General features: G+C 39.9%; 1 protein-coding gene across 1 annotated transcript; it reads left to right on the plus strand.

The window, feature by feature from the left end:
- Positions 1–1922: 1922 nt before the first annotated feature.
- ano11 (anoctamin 11) lies at positions 1923–16648 on the plus strand (the record flags this gene model as incomplete). Its single annotated transcript, XM_080898694.1, has 23 exons — positions 1923–2054; positions 2512–2638; positions 2737–2930; positions 3043–3150; positions 3459–3595; positions 3668–3725; positions 3810–3920; positions 4000–4165; positions 5020–5110; positions 6591–6687; positions 6771–6914; positions 7216–7353; positions 8444–8542; positions 9335–9437; positions 11300–11411; positions 11515–11569; positions 11655–11752; positions 13372–13508; positions 13661–13866; positions 13953–14089; positions 14376–14466; positions 14875–15062; positions 16621–16648. 23 exons carry the CDS (start codon positions 1923–1925, stop codon positions 16646–16648), a joined length of 2757 nt encoding a protein of 918 aa, XP_080754820.1.
- Positions 16649–16928: the final 280 nt, after the last annotated feature.

Here is a 16928-nt window from a genome sequence, read left to right on the forward strand (position 1 = left end):
TTTTATGTGAACCCAAGTTATTTACTTTTGGCAGAGCAAATATGGGTTTTAAGTTCGGAGCACCTTGCAAATGCTCAAAGTGTCGATAAACTTAAAGGATGTTTGGTATCAGCTGACTCAGTTTGTAGTGAAAGGAAGACGTTCAAGATAGCATCAGATACAATCCAGAGTACATGTTAACAACTTCCTTTATTGCTGATAATAATTTTATAGTTGCTAGGGCAACCGTTACCACTGGTCTTGTTCAGAGGTATCTTTATTATTTAGTAGTACAGTAATAGTGTGCTTGTGAGGTTACCATGAAAAAGAAAGCTGTGAACTCTTTGTAGTAACACAGTTTCAAAATCATAAATAGGGTTAGAAGTTGAGACTGAAAGACTTGAAACCAAATGTAAACCATTACAAAACAGCATCACTGATAGAAAAGGAGGCTGTGATGGCTTATGGCGAAAAAAGAGGAAAGATGTTGATGTTGGATCGATGTTGGGTAAAATATCAGGGGTTTTGACCTCTAGGGAAATTCACAGGAAAAAGTTTAATATGAAAATGAAGATTATGTGCTGTGCCCTAAAGGTTTGTTGTGGATAGCTAAGGTGAAGCTCCAGAGCAGGGGTCTCGAACTCCAGGCCTCAAGGGCCCGGTGTCCTGCAGGTTTTAGATGTGTCCTTGATCCTACACAGCTGATTTAAATGGCGAAATTACCTCCCCAACATGTCTTGATGTTCTTCAGAGGCCTGTTAATGAACTAATCATTTGATTCAGGTGTGTTAATGCAGGGTGAGATCTAAAACCTGCAGGACACCGGCCTCCGAGGCCTGGAGTTCATGACCACTGCTCTAAAGCGTCTTTCAAACTCGCCAGTGTTGGCTCCGGCATTGCATTAAAATCCACTCAAAGATACTGGTGATGTCATCATTGTTTTTAAAATAGAGTTTCCCTTTGACAGCACGACTCTGGTTACTGTATGTGTTGTGTTATTCCTTCATACATGTCTCACAGGTTCGACTCTGCTCTGACTGCAGCACTGCAAACAGCATGAAAAGCAGGAAGGCTGCTGGAGGTGGTGTGCCAAAAAGTGACTTAGTTTTATATATCCTTTATTTATCTAGCTAAAAAGTCTCATTGGCAATAATTAATTCATTTATTTAGTTCTTCATTTTATATATAACCTCTTCATTCATCCTGTTGACTACAGTATTTCTACCATTATTAGCAAAGTTATTACACATAAAAAACACACAGAAACATCACTTTTTAGCTAAAAAAAAAAAAACAACCTCCTGGTACATGTGGGGCTTCTGGACTCTGAGTATAAACCAACAGCATTTTTAAGTGCGCACAGTTTGTTCTGCGCTTTGAGAAGATCACGTGGGGGTGGTGCTTCATCCTCGTGTAATTTATGTTAATTATCTGCAGAATTTCAAACCAGTTCAGTGAAGTATATGAAACAGCTTGCATGGATGAAGGAATACACATTGACTTCAAAGAGAAGAATCCTCTCACAGTGCGTTATGTCCATATAATTATATTATTATAGCACATAAGAGCTTGGACTGCCACTCACTAACTGTTACATTATTTATGAGGTGAAAACGTGCATTTCCCTGCTGAGATGCAGCACAGCACTGTTGCCTGCGTGCTAGATCCATTACGGTATCCACGGCTCTTGCAGTGGAGCAGAGGAGCCTGATGGATGCAGAGATAAAAAGCAGAACGAGGACAAGGGAAGCGTAGATTGCTACAAATGCAGACTTCAGCAGCAGCTTGTTTTTCACTATAGCAAAGACCAGTATCCAGATTTTTTAAGGCTTTTTTTGCATCTCTTACCTTCAGCCTGGCTGAAGTTATCTTTGAATTCCTTCAGTACAGATTTCATGTGAAGGCATAGTGTTTGTTTCAAGTCACAGGAGCTTTTTTTTATCATGTTGAGGAAGAGCTCAGAGCGGCTGAAGGGAGACAGAGAGGTCCTCCTGGATCTGGATACTAGGGCTGAAGCACAAAGCACAGAGAGCTATGGGAGCCTGCAGAATGGGAGCTTTATCCCCCCACGATATGTAAGCTCTGCTTTACTTATTTCCTACAATACTGCAGTGTGATATCTCTTCAGCTCACATAAATCTATAAAATCGCATCACTTTGACACAGCAGTTATTCATTATCCTGTTCCCTTTTGGCCTCACTGATTTCTCAGAGATGTGGCAGTGAGTCTTGAGGGGTTTTACCCTTCATGTAATATAAACATGAACACAAGGTACTGTAAGGACACTGATAATGGGTAATGGTGAGGCATGACTTTACTGCACTGAAAGATTGTTTTCGGCTCATCTTTCTGGTCTTATTACTGCAAAGTGGAGGCATGTACTAGCACAAGAATTAAACCTCTCCTCAAAGCCAATTAAACATTCATACACCGAGCGAAAAGGTTCAAATGCAGAAAAGTGAGCAGAGTTTTCGTCAGCAGCTGTCTCTTTACAGAGTTTCATGATATATTAATGGTGGCTCAACTGTCAGCTTGCAGCTGCAGCTGCTGATGGAGATATGGATGGCGATGATCCCATTTATATGCAGTCTCCTACAAGAAGTAAGCAACCAGTGCCACAGTTGGGGAATTACTTCAGAGACGGGAGAACTAAGATTGGTAGGCTGCTCGCTTTGCATGAGGTTTCATCAGCTCAGTGGTAGGTAGACAAAGTCATTCGTTCATTTAACCTTTCACTCCTCTGGTCTGGGGTGCAGACTTCGTGCTGGTGTGGGAGATTCGTTCACGGAGGAAGCGGCGAGGGAAAGGGACAAATATGGCTACCAGTGAGGAGAGGGAAGCCGTTCCCGCTGAGGAGAGCAGCAGGTCTGAACGAAGGAAAGCACAACTGGCTCAGTGGAGAGAGAAGTTTGTTCAGAACCTGGAGAGTGTTGGCTTGGTCATGGAAAAGGTGTTGTTGACAAGATTAAAGATTATTTATCTTATTATTAAATTATTAAATCTGTTCATTATTTTTCCTGACTTGTTGATTAACGTCTTCTTTGTTGCCTCTTTACTTGTAGGAGGAAACTGCAAATGAAAAGAAGACCATACACTTTCTCAAAATTAGCGCCCCCTGGGATGTGTTGGTGTGTTATGCTGAGGAGCTTTGCCTTAGAGCTCCACTGCAAGTAAGTACAGCTATTTATTTCTAGGTAGGTTCAATTTAAAGTTATTTGTTACGTGACGTTAAACCCAGTTGATAATAATACTAATTTGGGGAATAAACAAGGACAACTTAATATGAAAGAGCACACTGATGTTTACCAGATAAAGTCTTTACTCTCTCACTTTTCTCTTTAATCATGCGAACATTTTCTGATTATCTCTTAAGACAATGAAAACCTGTCGTAACATTTCACTCAGAACCAAAAACGTGCATCTTATGCTGTTCTACAGTAATAGAAGGAGGTCACCTGTATCTGTGTTTGTGTCCCAGGCACAGCAGCATCTAGACCTCAACACATCTGCTCGGGTACTGAGTAAACTATGCATACCTAACGTAATGACGGAGTCTGTGCCTAACAGGCCTCTGGACTATTACACATGTGCCTTTCGCAAGTCAAAGATGAGCAGGTGGGTTAACTTCTGTAAACAGTTGGATCAGATCACTGCTGCGTGTTTTGCTGAATGTACGCTTTTCTTCAGATTCCTTGGCTGGGAAGATCACGATACATATTTCACAAATACGCAGAGGCACCGTGTTGTAAGTAACACAAGTGTGACAATAGTAGTATACTGAATGTATCGGATGTATATTTGAACTAACAGACTGAGAGTTTTATTTCAGGTCTATGAGATTCTTGCCAGGACAGCATATGGGAAAAGGAAGAAGGCTGAAGTCGGAGTGGACAGACTGTTAAATGAAGGGGCGTACACAGCAGCGTTCCCGCTGCATGAGGTGAGTTATTTTTAGCTGTTCTGTACACTGAAATGTGTCGTTTTCTCTTTCTCATTAGCAGCATGTTTTTTCTCTTTAGGGGCCCTTTCAGCTTCCAAAGCACGAGGTCCGACCTGACGAGCTGAACCAGAGGCAGGTTCTCTACTACTACTGGGCCCGCTGGTGCAAATGGTACAAGTATCAACCACTGGACCATATCAGGGAGTACTTTGGAGAGAAGATTGCACTCTACTTTGCCTGGCTGGGTAAATATATATTCTTATTTCTGTTGTTCAAAAAATTTGGCTCATTTTTTACAGATAAAAAGCCCACTCCTTCCTGAATCCAGGAGGATTACTGAATCCAGACCAGAAGGTATCACAATAACTAGTAATGTTAATTAAATATTTAGATTTTGTCATTATTGCTAAAATGAAAACATTATAAATATCTGTGCAACTGTTAAGGCTTTCTCCCTGTCGACAAGTAATTTGAGTTTAATTAACTGCTCAACATAAGCGTTCTATTGATATCTCAGTAATTTTATTACCTTGAAGCACAAACTAAAGCAGTTTTTGCAGATTATTTGGTTGAAATCAATTTAAATTTAGTAGCTAACTATAATTTTATTACAATTCTGGTCATTTGATTTGAGTCTGATGGGGGCCAAAGATTTCTCTATTTAAAAAAAACCCCGCTGTTCATTTTAATAAATGAGAAATACGTGGAGTCTGTATTACACGCCAGAATCATTTAAAATGATTAGAAATGGATCAAAACTAATACAGGACAATAAGCAGAGTGCTCACATAAATAAACATACTGTATGATACAGCAATCTAAGCTACAGCCTCCTGGCACTGATTCTACAGTGAATTGCATCTATTACTTTTTTCTTCCTTTCTTTTTTCACAAAAAGGTACAAGTGGAAACTCCTTTTTTTAGCAGTGAAATTCTTTTATGAATCTCTGTTAAGAGGAGAGTGTAGTATATGCAAAGGGGCTATACCTGAGCTTGAAACCATTATTGTCAGGGTGAAAGTCATCACTGCAGCTGAAATTGAACATCCGTCTTGCATCAGCTGAGAGCTGCAGTCTAATGGAGCTTTTTGTCTCTGCAGGTTTCTACACAGCCTGGCTGCTGCCGGCAGCAGTGGTCGGGACTCTGGTCTTTGTGTCTGGAGTGATGTCCATGGGTACCAACACACCAGCGTGAGTCTGCATCATGTATACATAGCATGTGTTTTATTGTGTAACACAAAATAATTTTAAATGAAATGTCGCATTACAGACATGGCTAGTCACGTGTGACTGCACTCACTTAGATAAGGTATTGTGGCATAGTTGTTGAAGTTTTACACACAGGGGTCAGTTTAAGCAGGCAGTTCAAACACAAGTGAAGCAACCACCGTTTTAATAGACACAAAAACTTGGATCTTGTCTTTAATAATGTATAACATAAAAATCAAACAAATAGGAAACCCTCACACAAAGTTAGTTGCAACTAGTTGCAAACAGTTGCCAAATGTGAAAAAATCCAATGCAGTCATGGGGCAACTATTGATCACCCAGCCCCCTGACCCCCCGATCCCTCAATGGAGTTTCAGATGGTAACCAGACATTATGTTTAATTAAACATTAAACATACTTATGCACTGACATGTATCACTATTGATAGTGATTCAGCTGAATTTAATGCACACCCACATGGCTCATAATAAAAATAAACGGGACTAATCATTGTCAGCCAGCTGCTGGCTGCAGTGGCTTCTTAGAGTCTTATTGTTTCAGTGAAGCTGCTGAAATTGGTGCCGTTGTGCCTGTTCAGAAACGTATAGCAAAAACCTTACTGATGTCCAACATAAGAGCCAAAGTTCAGTGCTGTACTTAATGTACACACATGAGATTAGCATTGATTTCTCCTTAGAAAGAAAGCAAATAAGTGTGTTATAGCTGCCACAGTTTCCTGGAAATTAAACTCCACTTACAGACTCTCTCAAACAAGCACAACTTTAGATTCAAATATTTCAAAGCAGAGCGCACTCTGCATAAAGACTCGCTTCACAGCTAGATCATCTACATGTGGGATGTCTGTGCCAGTTTGTCATATATTATTTATTAAGAGTTGGCTCTCCTTTCTGGTTTTTCTTCTCAGTGTAAGTGTAGCCTAGATTGTGTACAGTAATATTGCCGCTGTAACTACTGTTTACCTTTTTCTGGCTTCATTTCTTAGGGATAAGTTGATATCCTAGGAAAGAGAGTCTGTGGCAGCAAGAAAAAGCAGCCATCTCTAATGGACAATTAGTGCAGAATAATCCTCCTATTAAAAAAAAAAGAGGAGGAAATAGATCTCGCTGTCAGTCCAGGCTTTATTTGTAGCTGATCCCATGTGCAGTCAGGGTTTCAGTAACTCACTCTATAACTGTAATAAAGGAAAGAGCAGTAGCTTTGTTTCCCGGCAGGAGGTTAGGAGAATGCTTTCCACACCGCTCATCTGTTCCCTGGAAGCAGTACGTAATAGGTATATGTGCAGCCTTTACATCCATTAGAGTTAATTCTCCCAATCCCTTAGCTCCCACACTGATCATTATTGGGCCTCACAGTTATGTGAGGCCAAATACGTGTTGCTTTAAAACCTGTAATTAGTGTTATCTCAGGTGTAACTAATCTGTGTCAGTGTGTCTGTCAACAGGGAGGAAATCTGTAACAGTGGAGCTAGCTATACCATGTGTCCACTCTGCAAAACATGTAAGGCCTGGAACATGTCTGAGATCTGCACCTTGACGAAGGTACCAAGCTTTTCGTGGTGAACAAATCGCTGACTCTGCGAAAAAAGACTTGAACCTAATGGTTGTACCTTTCTCTGTTGCAGCTGGGATACTTATTTGACCATCCAGGTACAGTGTTTTTCAGTGTGTTCATGTCATTCTGGGCTGTAACCTTTCTGGAGTACTGGAAGAGAAAAATGGCCACTCTGGCACATCACTGGGACTGTATGGACTTCCATGAAGAGGAGGTATTGGTTGCTTTCAGTATGAGTGTGATCATACTGGTCTTATTCGGTTTAGAGCTCTTAGGTCTGTCATGATTATAGATCCAGTAATACAGTAATGGGCATCATGACTGTTTGCACTTGTTTGCACAGGGATTCTATTTTTTTAATATTTGATTTTAACCTTTATACACGGAAGTTTCAGTTTTGTACAGAGTAAACAAGGTAAACAACAGAGCAAAGACTAAAGTTACAGACCAATCTGTGAACCAGACAAAGCCGGTGAAGAGTGTGTCCAGTGATGATGGTCACTGTTTTCTTTAAGGAGCGTCCTCGGCCGGAGTTTGCAGCCATGGCCCCTACTATGGAGCAAAATCCAGTGACTGGGGTCAAAGAGCCATACTTTCCTGAAAAAACCAGGCTGTCTCGCATGTTCACTGGCTCCATGGTTATCATAATGATGGTGAGGCCATTTAAAATATTTTACATACTGTACTGCTGTTTTGTTGTTTTTGCACTTCAGTAAAAGAAATACTCGAGGTGCATTTTAACACTATGCATTATGTTTAGTTAGGTTCTTAAACGGTTTGATTACCACTATTATTGTCACACTGTAAAATGTCGTTCTAATACAGCAGATCCAGATCCGCTCCCGAACAACAGACTTTCTCTTTTTCTCATCATTAATCTCATTGCACGTGGTTTCAGTAAGGAGTCTCGGTTTCTCTTGAGCTTTTCCTTTTGTGATTGTGTTGAGAAATAGAGGTGGGGTTAACACCTTTGTGCCATTCCAGTAAATCCTGCATTGTTAACTGAACCCTTTTTTAATAATGAATCCAGGTCACATGCCTACAGGGCCAGATATGATCCCATCATCTCATCCACGCACTTTATGCTGTGTCCAAGATTCACTTCTTTGTAGATGCAGATCTGAGGATCATTTTTCACACACCCTTGTTTTGATGATGGGATTAGAGATGGAAATGTTTTAAAATTCTAATTCTCTTCCCTGTTCAGTAGAAGGATTTTGCTGGAAACATACTGATGTTATGATAGTTGTGAATTTTGATATAAGGAATGAAAATGTCTGCAAGTTAATTTCCCGAAACTGAAAGGAATAGAATCCACTATTAGACAAAGAAAAGAAATGAATATCATGGAAAAAATTATTCAGCTGTTACTAAATTTTATGGGAATAATACCTGATCCAAGCTCTTGTTGGAAGCTCTTGCTTGCTTGCCAATCTTTAGAAAAATCCTACTACTAAATGCTACTGACTTAGAAAAGCATATGCATGTCTAGCACATTCAATTAAAGCCGTCTTTTAAAAACTTTGTTTGTGCTCTGAAAGATGTCAGTCAGGATGTAAGAGATATGGATCAGTTTTATGATGAGCATCATGAGAGCCGCAATGAGGATGCTGGACTCTTGACTCCTTGGTCTTATATTATGCTGCATGGTGTTGATGATGACAGCAGACCTTTGTGTGCCTCTGGCTGTGTGCAGCATATTATGTCGCAGCTACAGGTGTGCTTTTCCCCCTCTTCTCTCAGCTGTGTGTGGTGATGATCTTCCTGGTGACGGTGGTCGTGTGCCGTGGTATCATCAGTGTGGTGATATTTCATTCTGGGAGCCCTGTGCTGCGGACAGAGGTACATTACAGCTGTTTCATGCTTTGCACAAAGAAATGCTACAAACACATTGGAGCTTTTTTCCAAAAAGAAAACTGTTAATAAGAAGAGAATGCAATTATTAAATTATTAAAAATGATCACAATCACATTTTAATATAACATTTTCGTTTTTTGGGCATCACAGTGGTGCAGTGGTGGTGGAATCCACTGGCCATTTGGGGACTTTCTGTATGGAGGCCCCAGACTCATACATCCCCACACTGTGTGGGTTCTCTCTGGGTGCTCTGGCTTTATCCCACAGTCCAAAGACATGCATGTTAGGTTAACTGGTGAATATAAAATTGGCCATAGGTGTGAAAGTGAGTGTGAATGGTTGTCTGTTTCTCTGTTTAAGCCCTGTGGTTGACTGGCTCCCTTTCCAGGGAGTAGCCCCACCCTTTGTCCTGTGACAGATGTGATAGGCTCCAGTCAACAATCATGACCGTTCAGTCTTGGTTTTCTTCTTTGTCCACTGTGTACAGAAATTTATGCTGACACTTTTTATCATATTATGTAACACATATGATCTGCAGTAAAATTCTCATATTTACATTATACCAAGAAACAGCTCAGTGTTACTAACTTTACACATTTTTTTGCCATTCTCTCAACTTTTACTGCCAGTTCACATGGTCAAAAACGATCAACATTTGAGTTGTGTTGTGTTGGTACTGTTTTTAATTAAATATATTTGTACATGTTTAAATGATTTTGCAAATCACTGCATTTTATTTATCATACAAACATTCATGCATTTAATTTCCTCTCCCAGGCAGGGACCATAGCCAACATCTCCAGCAGTATTGTAAACCTGGGGCTCATACTGCTGATGGGCCAGGTCTACACTGCATTAGCTGAGCAGCTCACTAAATGGGGTAAGAATCAATGCTGCTCTCACACACCTCAAACCTCTGTGGTGTATATTGTTATCAGCTTTGTACTTGATTGCCACTAACTAAAAGCTCAGACTTCTCCAGAGCAGGTGAATCTCTTCAGTTGGATCCTTATGGTTATTGTTTCTGTCAAAGTAGCTGCATCATGTTGCAGAATTATGGGACTGTAAAGTACAGATACAGAGGGCATAAAAAGTCTACACACAAATTTTTTTTTTAAAAAACCCTAAAAACAATGTGGTTGGACACGTCTGCACACCTTCTTATAATTAGGGGTAAGATTAATCACATGTGAATTCATATTAAACATTAGTCATCAGTTAAAGTGACTCATTAAAATCAAATGAAGTTCAGCTGTTTTTGTAGGATTTTCCTGATGTGTACCTTGTGGCATCTTCCAACAAAATTTGTGATCTGCAAATAACTTACAAACACATCAAACTGATCTCATTGCTGAAAATAGATGAAAAAAACCCCATTACTGCCAGAACTGAGGGAAAGACAAGAAGATAACTGGCCAGGGAGATTTACAGCAACATTAAATGAGCTGCAGGAATTTCTGGCAAGAACTGGTTGTGTACTACATGTGACAACAATCTCAAGTTAAACACACACATGATATACATACATCAGAGCGTCCACAAGCATGTAGGTTTTGTGTCATGATCTGATAAGGCCAAAGTTGAAGGTTTTAGGAGTGATTCCTTGAGATATGTTTGACACAAAAACAGTTCACATCACCAGAGAAAAACTGTACCTGCAATGAAGCATGGTAGTGATAACATCGTGCTTTGGGGCTGTTTTTCTTCATCTGGAACTACAGTAGGGCTTTAGTCAAGCTGGGAGGATTTATGAACAGTACTAAAATAGCAATCATTTTTCACAAAAAACCTCTTTAGGCATCTGCTAGAAAACTGAAGATCAAGAGGATTTGGACCTTGTAGCACAACAGCAGCAACCAGCTGCATATATCCAGATCATCAAAATAACTGATTCACCAAAAAATGAGCCAGCCTGAGTACAGATTCAGATCCTGCTGAAAAACTGTGGAGTGACCTGAAGAGGACTGTGCTCAAAAGCTGGCGCCATAATCTGAAAAACTTGGAGTGTTTTTACAGAGAAGAGAAGGGCAAATAATGAAGACGTGCCATGCTAACAACTAACCAAAAAGACTGACTACTGTAATAAAATGCAAAGGTGCTTCAACAAAGTTGTTAGTTTAACCCTTTAACTCACAGTGTACCATATTTGATACATGACTTTTCATGAGTTCTTGAGATGTTCACATGATCAGTGTGCAAAAACTCTGCTTAATTGTTTAGGCAAAAAATAAGAACAAATAAATAATAATTTTCTGACAATTATTTCATGGGTCAGGCTTTAAATAGCTAAGGATGTGCATATTTATGCAACCAGATTGTTGTAAAAATTTTAGTGTACATGTTTAACCCCTCCAAAAAGATTGTAACTGTTAATCTTGATGTTTAAACAGTTCAGCCACTGTTTAAAATGGATATCGGCAGGATTGTTGATGATGTATCCAGCAGAGTATTTGTAGAATCATCTCATTTCAGTCAAGAAAGTATGATAGACAATCATATTCGCTGCTGATTCTTGATTCTTGTAAAAAAACAGACAAATCAAAAAACACCCCAAATTAATGTAAAAAAAATAGTTTACACTGTGGTTTCCCTTTTTTCTTAGTTTTGACTACCTGTAAACCAGTTATCATAATATCTTGTTATCTATATAAAAATCACTTTGAAGTCATTTAAACTAAGTGAAATCAAAGGCAACATTGTCTCGATGTCTTTAACACTGTGTTTTTGTGCGATGTGTTGCAGAGATGCACAGAACACAAACCCAGTATGACAACGCTTTCATCTTCAAGGTGTTCATCTTCCAGTTTGTCAACTTCTACTCGTCTCCCTTTTATGTGGCTTTCTTTAAAGGAAGGTGAGACACACGAGTCACAACAGACACACAGGATAATCATGAAAAGATGAAGACACTGAGACAAAGAAAGTATTTAAGGTGCCACTGATCTCTCTGTGATTAGGTTTGTGGGTTACCCTACCAACTACGGGACCTTGTTCGGGATGAGAAATGAAGACGTGAGTGATTTAGAGAGCCTGTAACGTACCAGCATGTGAAAATGATGCCCCCATAGTGTCATGTCTGTGTGTCTTTGCGTTACAGTGTGGTGCCGGGGGTTGCCTCATTGAATTGGCTCAACAACTTTTCATCATAATGGTGGGAAAACAGCTCATCAACAACGTTCAGGAGTTCATCTTACCGTACGTTGCTACACTTTTAGCTTTTATGGGGTTTTTTATGTATATGTTTTATGTTTTTATAGAAAAATGTTCTGTTGTCAATCTCCAGCATATTTAAACATCCTTTATTCTTCCTTTTATTTACATCCTTTATTATTTATTTAAAAGCTTTCGTGGTTTACCAGGACATCTTACTTTTTAGAGAAAAATTTTCAGGAGTAAATTTTTTCTGCAATAAAATAATAATTAAACAAATTAGATTCAAACACATGAGCAATAAGTACAGTGACTGTCAAATACAACTGAAAAGATTAAAGCAGAGTTAGGATAAAAGCTAAAACTGGTACAGATGTGGGAGATGCATAAAAGTAGCTGTGCTGTGTCATATTGTTCCACAGTTCCAGCTGTTTAGTGCAGTAAATCTCATCCATGTGCCTCTGCACCATCAGCTGTGTGTGACTGTTTAAGACTTACTGCAGACAGTAAGTGTAAAATAAGGGCAGCAGAGGAGCAGTTCAGTAAATACGCTTAAAACCTCTGGCAAAATTATGTAATCATCACTCTTGAGGATCCAGCTCTTTTACTTTGTAGCACATAAACAAATCACAGATATGATGACAGAAATTATTGCTATACATGAAAAATAAATGGGCAGAAACAGGAGCCAACATTTGTTACAGAACTGTCAGAAACAGGCTGAATGAAATGAGATTTACATGCAGAGAAGCCAAACACAAGCCAGCGCTTACAGTGGGCCAAAGAGGGGCAGTCATGGACTGTGTTAACTGATGTTAGTGATGAATCATAAATGTGGAGTGGCCAAGGGGATGATGCTGGAAATTTGGTCTTGTGCTGCTGCAGTGAAACAGACAAAGATGACTGCATGAAGAAAACAAGCACATTTCCCCACTCAGTGGTGGGGCGGCATGTGTTGTAAAAGATGAGAGGGGATTGCAGTCATTACATCAGCAACAAATGCTTCCAGTGATAGAAAATAGGTTTGGTTAACTAATTCCAACTGAAAGTCTATGGTGGTTATTGGGGAACAATGATTGCTGTTCAGCTACAAAAAATTAGTCCTGTGTCATATCTGTGATGTAATGAACATCCTCTAAATGTGCTGTTTCTGTCATTTTTGCCATTGCATGTTACAATGCATACTAACATAAATCCTTATCCTGATTCCATCAAATGATCAGGTGACCCTGGAGTTATGCTCCAATAGGCCCAGGCTGCTGGGGCGTTCCCTTCCCTCTTCACTCACTTCTTTTCACTCTCTGCATGGTTTTGCACCACGTGTCTATTTAGTCATTAGCCGTTATTAAACTCTGGCACTTTCTCCCATAGTTATCTCCTTTCTCCTGTTTCTGCTGTCTTCTCCCATGCCATCACCCCCAAGTGGTCGCGGCAGATGGCTGCTCTTCCCTGAGCCTGGTTCTGCTGGAAGTGTCTTCCTGTCAAAAGGGAGTTTTTCCTTCCCTCTGTTGCCAAATGTTTGCTCACAGGGGTTGTCTGTTGTTGGGGTTTCTTTCGAATAGTTTTTTGGTTTTAACCTTAGAGTATAAAGCACCTTGAGGCGAATGTGTGCCTTTATAAATAAAACTGAATTAAACCGAAAATGTCTTTTTCTTCCCTAACAGTAAAGTGAAGGCCTGGCGCCAGAAGAGAACTCTGGCAAAAGTGCTGGGTGGCAAGGCATCCCATGAGCCTCGGCGCTGGGAAGAGGATTACCAGCTGGTTGAGTGTGAGGGCCTGTTCGAAGAGTACCTGGAGATGGGTGAGTATCCATATCTGATTTAGAGACTTTAATATCACTGCATTCAACCGGATCGCCAGTTCAGTCCAACTAAAAATTCACACATAGATAATATCCATTTTGATGAAAAAATGCAAAGATTAATTATCTAATTTTAATTTCATGTGCTGCAGTGCTCCAGTTTGGGTTCATTACTATCTTTGTGGCGGCGTTCCCCCTCGCTCCGCTCTTCGCCCTCCTTAACAACTGGGTGGAGATTCGTTTGGATGCACACAAGTTTGTGTGCGAGTACCGCCGGCCGGTGGCTGAACGTGCACAAAACATCGGAGTGTGGTTTAACATACTGGAAGCTTTGTCACACCTGTCTGTCATTGCCAATGTGAGTTCATGTCTAATACATTATTGTCAGACTACATAGCAATATGAGGAAAAAAAGAACATTTATTATCTTTTATTCTTTTTCAGGCTTTCCTAATAGCGTTCACTTCAGATTTTTTACCTCGCCTGCTGTATCAGTACAAATTTGACAATGATCTCAACGGATACGTCAACTTCACCCTGGCTTACGCCCCACTCAACTACACAGAGTACCCTATGTGCAGGTATGCTGCTTTGATCTTTCTTTTTATGCTCCTTTTTATTCCTTCATCTTATGTGTCAAGTTCAACTTCTCATATATGGTTACTTTGGTGTTGCTAAGCAACATTTAAGTTTCTTAACATTTAAGTTAAGTGTGTTCATGTCATAGCCTTGGCCAACAATGGGTGATATTACTGAATATTAAGACTGTTCTTTTCATGTGCTGCTGCTGTATATTATACACACCAAGTATTACAAATATTTCTTGTTGTAACTTTGTAACAAATTATGTTTGTTGGGGTTTTTCAGATACAAAGCATTCAGAGACAACAATGGAAACTACACACTGTTTTACTGGGAGCTCCTGGCAGTCAGACTTGGCTTTATTATTGCATTTGAGGTATGACGGAAGCTTCCTAGCATCTCTATTTACTTCATTTTGCCTGTTTTAGTGGTTTTACCTTTGTTTAGTATTGCCTTTTCACTGACACCTCTATGCCAGTTCTGCTTGTTTGGACAAATTCTAATGATTTAGTCCTCTTTTACCGTTTTGTTTCCATCTGCATCACTTTTTATTCTCTCTCTATATACCTCCTCTCTGCCATTTCCTCACAGTTATTTGTTAATGCTCACCTGAGAGAGAAGAAATTATTCACCAGTTGTACAAATTATGTGGAAAATAAAACTACAAGTACTGTTTTTCCATTTTCATGCTTGAAGATCAGCTGTCTGTTTGCTTAAAATTAATGACAATTTGTGATGTGGAGATTGTTCACACTGTTCTTGCTGTTGTTTTTACTGTCACCAGCACGTGGTGTTCTTCGTGCTGCGAGCCATTGACTGGATTGTACCCGATGTTCCCGAGTCCCTGGAGCTGAAGATGAAGAGGGAGCGCTACCTGGCTAAGCAAGCTCTGGCTGAAAACCAGGAGGCCCTGTTGGTGAGTCGAGCCCGAGCGGCCGCCGCTGCCACTCCAGGCACCTCCAGCCCAGGTCAGTAAGAACATGGGACGCACACACACAAGGTCATGCAGCACACACTTCTCCATATAAAGTAAATCTAGTTAACAATGACCAGGTAAATATGTTCATATTAAACTCACTTAAATCATCTTTTGGATACAAATTTGTGTGTCTGAGAGCAGAAAAAAAATAAAAACAAGTCTTTTCTATTAGAAGTTTCTAATAAAATGTTACCGTGCTTCCTTGTCAGCTGCATGATAAACAAATCCTCTGCAGTGTGTTTCCACGTAGGTGATCCATGCAGTGTCAAACCTGTCACTGTCTCTGACACAGCTGATTCACACTAATAAAATCCACAATTGAAAGGCTTTTAAGAGCTCACCCACCCACCTGCAAAGCACCTGCGGCTATACTGGCTGTCATAAACTCGCTGCGTACAGCATGATCATTAGAGGTAATCTATGTGGGATCAGTGCCAAATATTTCGCTTGATTGCATCGCCAGACTTTGTGACCTGATGTGTGTTGGCACGGGTTATTTCATCCATCAGCACTTCTGTTCAGGTTGGACTTTAAATAAAATGAAAAATCATTATGTTCAGCAAAACGAAGCAGCTTAACACGTCACATGTCAAATTTCATATTCTGCCCACGGGGATTGAGCGATGATCGTCGGGTATAGACTGTCATAGTGTGTATATTCATCCTCACCTGTATGTGTGTGTGTCCCCTTTGTTCTGGCCCACGCTGTTGTCATGTGTCTCATGTAGTGAATGTTGCTGGATGAGGACAGGTAAGTACAGCACAGGTAAGTGAATGGCATTCCTAAAAAGGATGTCATGATTTCAGTTCAGAAATATTGGTATTAATTTATATTTTTAAGCCGATCCAGTGATCATTTAAAGTCTGATTTTCTTTTGTTGTTTAATCAAAAGTTATAATGTGGTACATGTAAGTCAGCAAAACATCTGTAAGACGTCAGTGGGCCCAGAGTTGCTCGCTGTTATGGTGATTATTCATCTCCATATCACATTAGTTAGTCTCTGTTTAGAAGCTGCTTATTTTATTTGCTGATCCAAGTTAATAGCTAGCTCTTTCCTCAACATTACTAACTAATACTAATTACTAATACTACTACTCCCTGTGGTTTCATTGCATTTGGGATGCACAGGTTTTGGATTGGAGTCTGAAAACTTGAATACAGCAGGTGGCATTGTGGGATTTTTATGTCCTCTAACTCCCCTAAAGTCACATTTTGTTTAGTTTAATTTAGAACTTAGTTAGATCAACACTGTGTGAATTTAATGTGCATATTTGCTCTTCGAAGATAAAAAGCAACCATTTTATTAGATGTGAGGCCTACAGGACATGCAGACTAAGGACTTTGGCATCTGAAATTATTTATTACATTTCATTGTGTAACCAGTTTATTTAGTGTTGTAGTTACCTGATGTGATCGCTGCAGCAAAAGTATCTGTGTCAGCCTTTTCCTCCTCTGTACCTCTTATTGTAGTCAGTCTAACACAATTAACTCTTTTTCTTGCCTTTCTGCTTCTTTCCCGTTACTTCTGCCATTGCCTCCTCTGAAGGAAGTGACACGTCCCTTGGAAACATGAGTTAGGATTCCTCTGTGGAAAAGAAGCAGTGGGACTGAACGCTGGTGGAATATGAGACTTTCCTTTGTATCTCGGATAAGTGAAATTTTCCCAAGAAAGTGGAATACTGTCTTGGGATTGGTTTTCATATCACTAATACATATTCATCTGCACAGATACATGGTAAGCAGGTGTGCTTCGGCCTGCCCACCTTCTTCATATGGACATTTCTCCAACATATTTGGGATTTTTTTCAATCTCATGGTTATTGCAACATTATCAGAGTCTGATGTTACTGGAGCAAAG

The sequence above is a fragment of the Rhamphochromis sp. 'chilingali' genome (genome assembly GCF_963969265.1).
Source record: "Rhamphochromis sp. 'chilingali' genome assembly, chromosome: 12".
NCBI classification, from domain to species: domain Eukaryota; kingdom Metazoa; phylum Chordata; class Actinopteri; order Cichliformes; family Cichlidae; genus Rhamphochromis; species Rhamphochromis sp. 'chilingali'.